General features: G+C 41.9%; 1 protein-coding gene across 4 annotated transcripts in view; it reads left to right on the top strand.

Moving 5' to 3' along the window:
* The first annotated feature begins 1,089 nt into the window (after positions 1-1,089).
* The window catches only part of kcnip4 (Kv channel interacting protein 4), a 211,250-nt gene continuing 203,451 nt past the window's right edge, over positions 1,090-8,888 (top strand). The window contains exon 1 of one of the 4 annotated variants that reach the window (XM_037534748.1): positions 1,090-1,814. In XM_037534748.1, the coding sequence (XP_037390645.1) occupies positions 1,721-1,814 (94 nt within the window). In that variant the 5' untranslated portion in view covers positions 1,090-1,720. Of the gene's footprint in view, positions 1,827-8,888 lie in introns of all 4 variants that reach the window. The other 3 variants (XM_037534747.1, XM_017713955.2, XM_017713953.2) reach the window with 3 other exon arrangements.

Below are 8,888 nucleotides of genomic sequence, written 5' to 3'. Positions count from 1 at the left end.
TTATCCACTCTCAAGTTATAAATTGTCTTTAAACCTGGATTGCTTTTTGAGGGTAACCAGTCAGAAGAGAGCTTGTACATATCTCCGCCTTAGAGGCATAGCAACAGAAACAGCCTGTTTTATTCTGGGGAATGTAGAGAAGATGAAAAATGTTCATGTAAAAATTAATTATGACTGTTTTTGGTACCTTAAGCTTCACAAATATTAGAAGTAGACATCTGGGAAGAAAGAATAAAATACAAGAATAATGTAAGATATGGTCCTTTAATGTTTACTGCCGCTTTCACTGTTTTTCTGCCAGAGCTAAAACTGTTCATTCCCTACATAATGTACTCAGTCAGTACTAGGCATTTAGTAGCATTTTACAGTTTTCAGAAAGTATGTGTGTGGGCTCCAGACTGTTTGGGAGAGTTCATGTTTCTCGCCTCAGGCATCGCAATCTGGATGCTCAATCTATTTGAGGCGCTCTCCAACGTTTAGAATGTTGAATGATCCACTACATACAAAAAGGATGTGGACACCCTTCTAATAACTGGGTGCAGCTATTTCTCTTTCAGTCACAGCTTTATCACATGAACATTTATTTTGAAGCAAAGTGATGAGAGCCTGTGGATAAAAATGACAGTCCAGTCTCTTTAGAAGAGGACAGGGCCACTCACCGCTCTCAAACGGCTCAGGTGTGTCTTTACTGTTGAACTGTAAACAGACAGAAATACATAGAAGTGAACATGGAGCCTATTTCAAATGGTCATCTCCTGCCTAAGCAGCTCACTTCTCGGGACTCGCTTTGGAAGGCAAAAGCTGGGCCCTGACCCCACCACGCTGTAGCCCATTGGGATGGCCTGTGGAGTGTAGTACCATGTTGAACCAGCAGGGTGCGTCAGTTGGTTCTGTACCCTCAGTCTTTAATTAGACACCTGTTGATCACCTTCGTTGTTTGCGATGTGTGGATCTATTGCAACCCTGGCCATCAGCAGTAAATCCTAAACTGGACCGCCGGTTCCGTGTCTGATGATTGCAAACAAGATGATATCACTTTGTTTTGGCGATGAAGGGGAGACTCCAGGGCTTTAGGAAAGTCAGCTGTTGTTTGGAGTGGAGGGTCTCATGAGGCCTACATCAATCAAAGCTTGAGTGCGGGAAGACATTGTTTTAAGATAGATGCTTATTTGTGGTGAAGAAAAGAAGATTGTTGGCTGAAAGTGTTGAAGCTCTGACTACACAAGCCACGGAGACTGGTAACAGAGTTTCTTAAAGATCCAAATGGTTCGTGGACAGATGAAGTTTGGTAAGCATGGCGGTTTTTCTAAAATGGCGCAGAAAATGTTGGAGCAGAAGTCTTCAGGTCAGGGAGCCGACGGCGAGACACTACGGGACGTCTTCTCAAACGGAGAATGAAGGCTGTTGGCAGCAAAATGGGCAACAACTCCATATGAACGGTCCTGGTTTCAGAGCGAGCCTCACTGAGTCTGCGGTACTCGGCTGAGGTGAGCGGGTGTTTCTGTTCAGAGGGAACCGAGCGGTCTTGGGCACGAGCGGTAATGATGACGTAACTCTTCTGGCTTTCAATGAAAGTCAAACGCCCGAATTCTGGCGGGAAGTTTTGCGCGAGCGTGCGAAACTGCAGGCGCGCGCCAGCCGTGCGTCAGCATAAAGCGAAGTTGAAGAAGGAGCGCGCGCGCAACAGCCTCCACCCCAACGGTCGGGCGGTCAGTGTGCGATGAGGAGCGACAGGAGCGACAGGAGCGGAGCAGCTGTGGAGATGGAGTCAAAGAAGCTGGACAGCATCTCTGCCCGTGTGGACGCGTCGAGCGGTAGGACGAAAGGTGCATGAACGCGTCTCTCAGATGGCTTGGAAGCTTGTTTAGCCATAATGTCCGCTTCGCTGTCGCGGTGGAAGTTGTCATGTTTGTACTTTTGCCATTTCCTTCAGTCCCTGAGCGGGAATGTGGACCATCGCTGTGGCGTTTTATTTACGAGCTGATTTTCTGTGACACACACAGCGCGGTTAAGTCCCGAAGGGGCGTTGTGGGGTTTAGTTACACACTGATAATTTTCCTCTGTTCAGTCCACCTGACCGGAGATACTTTCCTGATGCTTCTCGGCGGCGTTTTGATTTGTTTAGCCACAGCTGTGGCGGCGTTTAAAGCGGTCTTCAAAGCCAGGTGTCGTGTTGGTTCAGATTTTTTTTTGTCTGGAATTGTTGGCGAACTTTTAAGCCAGTTGGATTTCATTGTAAGCCTTTTTCGCATCTGTCGTTTACTCCAGCGGTTTAGCTGTTAAACTGCTTGTAGCACCTTGAGGCCCAGGTTCCCAGACTCGGACTATTCCTAAAACTACAATGGTAACTTCTCATTGGCATCGCTATTTAGTCCAAAAACTAGGCATCCAGGTCTGGGGAAACTGGATCATTTTGATTAGACTCATTTATGAAAGGATTTAGTCAGTTGTAATGTTACTTGAAAGACTGGCAAATCGTTAGAATAAGAATATAAACACCTGAAGTGCTGCCCTTTAGCCTTCCCTACTAAAGGGCACTCGCCTGCAGTGACCACTCACCAATGGTGAATGCCAGAGATTTTTTGGAGCTGAAAAGAAGAAACTGTCCTGTTCTGTGGACGTGTTTACCACGAGGTTAGGATGGGTCTTGGTTTGAAGTTTGGCAGGGATCTGCTGCCGCCGCCAAAGAGTGAAGGAATGCCCGTTCTTGGCTTTCGCTGATAACAACCTAAGCTTTTAAAGGGCCTTATGTTCCTAAGCGTGAGGCGTAAACTGGCTTAGCTTGATTTCCACTTGTTAGTTTTATACCGAGTGTCTTCTCTACCTTGATGTGTTTTGTAGTGTTTGGCCACAGTACATCATGAGGAAAACAAGGGCACAGTTCTGCCCTTACTTGCTAATGGGGCTCAATCAAGTGGCTGGTGGTCTTTAGCTGGTCTGTTTAATGGAGGATGAGATCGAAAACACAGTAAAGTTAAATCGAACAAAACATTATTTATTCATTCTGGCACTTCTCCAAATGGAGCATCGTGCCTCTAGATTTGCCTCAAGCACCTTGATGATATGCAAAATGCTTGGAAAACAGCAAAATTCTCTTCACCCCCTACAGAGGTCTCTCTGTTTTACAGTAATGAAAGCACACCAACTATGGGCATAATTGTGTCCATATAGGGCTGTTTTCATTCAGCTGCAGGCTAATTGATTACTTTTTCCCCTATAATGAAAGAGCCATGGTGTTCCATGTGAAATGACCAGGTGAACAATGTTAAACTGGGGAAAAACTACTTGAATTGCTGCTTAGGGATTTAATCACATTTACCCTTATATGCAGCTTGTAATAAATAACCCTTGTGATGTGGTCATTCAGCTCATTTAAAAACAAACGGTGCAATCAAGATTAATGTGAGCAATTTTGTTTTCTCGGTAAGGGCAAGCTGTGTAAGTCTTGTTAGAACTTGAACCTGCTAATACGCTGACTTTTGTTTCCCCAGATGAATTGAATACTTGCATCTGTAAGTCGTACAACTAGGTTTGCTGTTCATTATTGTTGGTGCATCGCATCACCAGTAAAAGTGAGTTAGGCTACATTTGTCTAGAAAGCATGAAATTTCTGAAGCTTTTTTACAGTCTTTTCCTTATCGTGGCAAGAAATATTTGCTTCAAAGGTGTGAGATGCATAAGGATGTGACCAGTTTAGTGTCCAAGAATCTGAAAAATTAGCATTCAGGACAGTCTATTGAAATTTTAAAATGATCACTGATAACCCCCATCAGTCTCTTTCGATACTCTCGCATTTGCCATGTTTGTTGGAAAACACAATAAATATCATTGTTAAAGGTAAACCGTACAACTGTTAACATCTATTGCTGCAGTCCACAGTCAGAAGTTGATTCACTGGAGGGACCTCTGCATTGTCTTCTGCATAGTATTCATTCAGTTACTTTATTTTTGTACTGAACATTTACTCTTATTGTTTTACTATATTTTATTCTATTGTCTCTACTTTGTGAGTGAATCTGTCTGCCTGTGATAAGCTAGGCATCTGGGTGTACCTTTTCTGTTTGTACAGTTTATAAGATCATTATTTTTCAGAAAGACGTGCACTGTGCCATCCTTTTGAACTAAAATTAGTTTTTCTGAGCCAATACACTCTGTGTTGTTGGCATGGGTGATATGGCAGAAATGTAATGATGGCCTGCTTGAAGACATTTTCATGATGCAGTTTGTATCACTATTTTTGTGAGGTTTAATACGTTTCCAACAAATAAGAGTGGGTGTGTGTGTTAAGATCATGTAAGTAGCAACCACTTTGCAAGTTACTTGATTCTCAAAGCGAGTATTTGGAACCCATGAGGATTTTTTTTCTATTCCGTTGAAAATGTAATCCATGTTGCTTTGCTGACTGCTAACCTTTTTTTCTACAGACACATTTACATATAGAACAGATCAAGTCTGCTGAGCGGAGCAGTATTCAATATTTAAAGCCTTGCAAGATAGATGAGTGAAAGAGTATTTTACATTTTGTTAGCTGACCACAGTGTCAGTCATTTGCAGAAAATGCCACACACTCGCTTTTCTAATGCTGAGTCTTTAAAGTGGAGAAAGGTTCTGTTGTTTGCGAGTAGGCTGTTTGTCAATTCCTAGTTTAGCATGCTGACTTCATTTCCATTTCCGCCTCTTGTTGTTGGTTTGGGATCAAATCCATTGCACATGGAGTTATTTACTAATGAACCTTAAATGAATGCAACCCCACAGTAATCAGTGAAAAACATAATATTCACACTTTGTGATTTGGCATACTTTCAGGTGCCTCTCAACATACGTTTGCACTCCTGTACCATAAGGGTGCTTGGAAGGCCTGGAATGATGAACAGTATCTCACAAGACTGAGTACACCCCTCACGTTTCTGCAAATATTTTATTATATCCTTTCATGGGACAACACTATAGAAATGAAACTTGGATATAACTTAAAGTAGTGTACAGCTTGTATAGCAGTATAGATTTACTGTCCTCTCAAAATAACTCAACACACAGCCATTATTGTCTAAATGGCTGGCAACACAAGTGTTCACTGTGAGGTGTACTCATGTCCAAATTGTGCCCAATTGTGTCTTTGTCCCCCCCTGGTGTCATGTGACTCATTAGAGTTACAAGGTTCCAGGTGTGAATGTAGAGCAGGGCTATTAAATTTCTTGTTTTGGGTACAATTCACTCATACTGGCTACTGGATATTCAACATGGCAAAGAACTCTGAGTATGACAGAAAAAGAATTGTAGCTCTCCATAAAGATGGCCTAGGCTATAAGCCGATAGCTGCAGAAGTTGAAGAAATGTGAAGTCAGCCTGTCAGTGCTCAGACCGTATGTCGCACAATGAATCAACTCTGTCTGCGTGGCCATCGTCCTAGAAGGAAGCCTCTTCTGAAGCTGACGCACAAAAAAGCCCGGAAACAGTTTGCTGAGGACAAGCAGTCCAAAAATATAGATTACTGGAACCATGTCCTGTGGTCTGACGAGACCAAGATAAACTTGTTTGGATCACATGGTGTCCAGCATGTGTGGTGGTGCCCTGGTGAGGAGTACCAAGACAACTGTCTCTTGCTTACAGTCAAGCATGGTGGTGGTAGCACCATGGTCTGGAGCTGCATGAATGCTCGGCACTGGGGAGCTGCGGTTCGTTGAGGGGAAACATGAATTTCACTGTGTACCGTGACATTCTGAAGCAGAGCAAAATCCCCTCCCTTTGGAAAGTGTGCCTGCTTTGCTGAAGGTAAAGGTGATGGACTAGCTAAGTACGTCTCCAAACCCAATTGAGCACCTGTGGAGCATCCTCAAGCAGAAGGATGAGCACAAGGTGTTCAACATCCACCAGCTCCGTTGTCATCATGGAAGAGTGGAAAAAGATTCCAGTAGCAACCTGTGCAGCTCTGGTGAATTCCATTGTTAAGGCAGTGCTAGGTAAGAATGGCGGGAGCACAATTTGGACATGTTCACTGTGAGGTGGACTCACTTGTGTTACCAGCTGTTTAGACATTAATGGCTGTGTGTTGAGTTATTTTCAGAGGACAGTGAATCTACACTCACCAGCCACTTTATTAGGTACACTGTTAACACAACTAGCTAAACAGCCAATCACATGGCCACAACTCAAAGCATTTAGGCATGTAGAGGTGGTCAAGACAACTTGCTGAAGTGCAGACCGAGCATCAGAACAAGGAAGAAAGGTGATTTAAGTGACTTTGAATGTGACATGGTTGTTGGTGCCAGACAGCCTTGTCTGAGTATTTCAGAAACTGCTGATCTACTGGGATTTTCACGCACAAAGCATCTCTAGGGTTTACAGAGAACGGTCTGAAAAAGAGAAAATATCCAGTTGTGTGGACGAAAATGCCTTGTTGAAGTGAGAGGTCAGAGGAGAATGGGCAGACAGGTTCGAGATGATAGAAAGGCAACAGTAACTCAAATAACCAACCAAAACAAAAGGAATGTTTCCAACACCTTGTTCAAAGTATGTGACAAAGAATTAAGGCAGTTCTGAAGGCAAAAGGGGCATCAACCTTTTACTAGCAAGGTGTACCTAATAAAGTGGCCGGTGAGTGTATACTGCTATACAAGCTATACACTAACTACTTTAAGTTATATCCAAGTTTCATTTCTATGGTGTTTTTTAACATTTATTTGTTTGATTTTGTGCAAACCATAGCTGTATGACACTTCTTCATTAATACCACATTTATTCTGTCTACCATAGATGAGTGACTAGAAATGTTCCAAAAAATGTTCAGCTGTGCTGGTTTAATGCACTCGGGCCGGCTTTTTTTTTTTTTTTTAAGCAGTGAATGATTGTGGCTATAGAAAAAGCCTCGTATGTTACTGTGTATGTTTTAGGACATCCTAAGACCACAGCGTCAGGATTCAATCATAAGATAAAATGGCTTTAGATCTTGGGAATAAAATTCTTGGCTCTCATACAGCGTGACATCAGGCAAAATGGCCTCGAACAAATAGCATCCAGCTAAGCTGCTTCAGACACCATTGGTTCCCTTATTCTCATTTACTGCACTTTGCATTGTATTGCATTGCACTTTGCTTTATTTAAATAAATTGTTCTCTTATTTGACACATTCTCCTGAATTTGTGTCCAGTGTCAAGGTCAGTCTCAAAATTACAAGGAGGAAATTTTCAATACCGTTTAATGGCATAGTTTGGCATCAGTTTGCATTTAGACATGCTGGTGTATAATAAAACTTGCAAAGTTTTTTGAAGTTGACTGATTGCCATAATCTTTTAAAAGTGGTGTTCATTTACTTGTGTGAATAAACTGATTTGTTCTCCCTGGAAAATTAAGTCAACATATTCAAAATATTGTATAAAAATTGAAACCTATGTGCCCCTTGGCCTCTTCTGTGGGTCTATCATTTACATCGTCTTTAGTAAATCCTCTTTATTGCATTTATGTGCTTCCCAATCCTTATATTTATAGCTCAGCTGTACTGTCTTAAGACCACTGTTTTTCACAAAGACATGCTAGTTCAGACATTTGTTTTGAAGTAAATGTTTGAGCCGAACCATGTAATGAGATGTGTAGACTAATGACATGCACATACATAAAGCCTAATTTAGTCAGTTTGTGCTATTTACTTGTGGACAAGACGTATGTTGGTCATAAAATTGTCTTGGTGCAGCACTTAAGTAGCGAATGCTGGATGCCTTCAAGCAGGTGATTATGACTTTGCTAAGATGATGCTGATCAGAGTATCTACCTAAGGAAAGATTGGTTGGTCATTTATTTGTTTGATGTGACTGACTTAAAGATGAGTTTTCGATTTTTTCCTCCATGGTGTGCTGCACTTGTAGGTTCATATTTGAGTATGTGAAACAGCTGACCATGGGTAGATGCTGACAGCCTTCAGTGGGGCTATGGGCATCTTCAGTGCAGTAGATCAAAGTAACAATGAATACCTTGTGCGTATGTGTGTGTATGTATGTATGTATGTATGTATATATATATGTATATGTATGTATGTGTGTGTGTAAATACATAAAAATATGAATAGACTTATTACACATACATTTAAACGTTTATATAGTCACACTGGTTTCCTGTTGCGTTTAATCTGCAGCAACCCGTGAAATTGAAGTCAGTTTCGAATTCTTCCGTTCCACCTTAAATGGTGCAGGACAATCTGGCACCTCAGGCACCATTTAAGGTGGAACAGGATGAGAAGCAACTTCAACCTCATGAAAAGTCAAACACTGAGAGACATTTTACAAGAAACTCGTGGAGAAGACGTACTTGCAGCCAAGATGGCAAAAGGGAAATAAATGTCGTGGCTCCCAAGGTGGTTTGATTTTTGCTGAAAGGATAAAACGGCTCTTAACATTTCAGTTGCGACCCCGGAGTTAAGCTTGCTAGTAAGGGATGATCAGTACATGAGGCACGAGCGTGCCCATCTGCTCCAGCTATCCGTGGCTCAGCCAGGAATGCACAACTGCCACTAGCCCAGTGAACGACGGTGCTCTGTGGTTCATTTTATGCGAATTGACTGAAGCCTGTAATGAAAGTGACAGTTTTCGCTATAGCTACACAAATTTGTAGGCACTACAGCTACATTTCATAAAACTGTAGTGACTACGGCTTACTAGATACTAATGTTTGTAGCTAACGACAAAAAGTGCAGGCTTGCAGGTACACAAACATTTAAAAACACAAACTAAAAAATTAAAAATAAAATCCCTCATTTAAAATGTTTACACCAAATACTCTTATTTAAAACCTCTGAATCCATTTCTTCTCACTTGGAAAACTGGGTATTAATTGCCACAAGCGCTTCCCATTTGTCTCTTGGGCTTTTCCCTCCATGCTTTGTTTGCTGCAGGGCCAGT

Source organism: Pygocentrus nattereri, chromosome 2 (assembly GCF_015220715.1).
Source record: "Pygocentrus nattereri isolate fPygNat1 chromosome 2, fPygNat1.pri, whole genome shotgun sequence".
NCBI classification, from domain to species: Eukaryota; Metazoa; Chordata; class Actinopteri; order Characiformes; family Serrasalmidae; genus Pygocentrus; species Pygocentrus nattereri.
The sequence above is the reverse complement of the archived record's forward strand: the minus strand, read 5'-3'. Positions and strand labels throughout refer to the sequence as shown.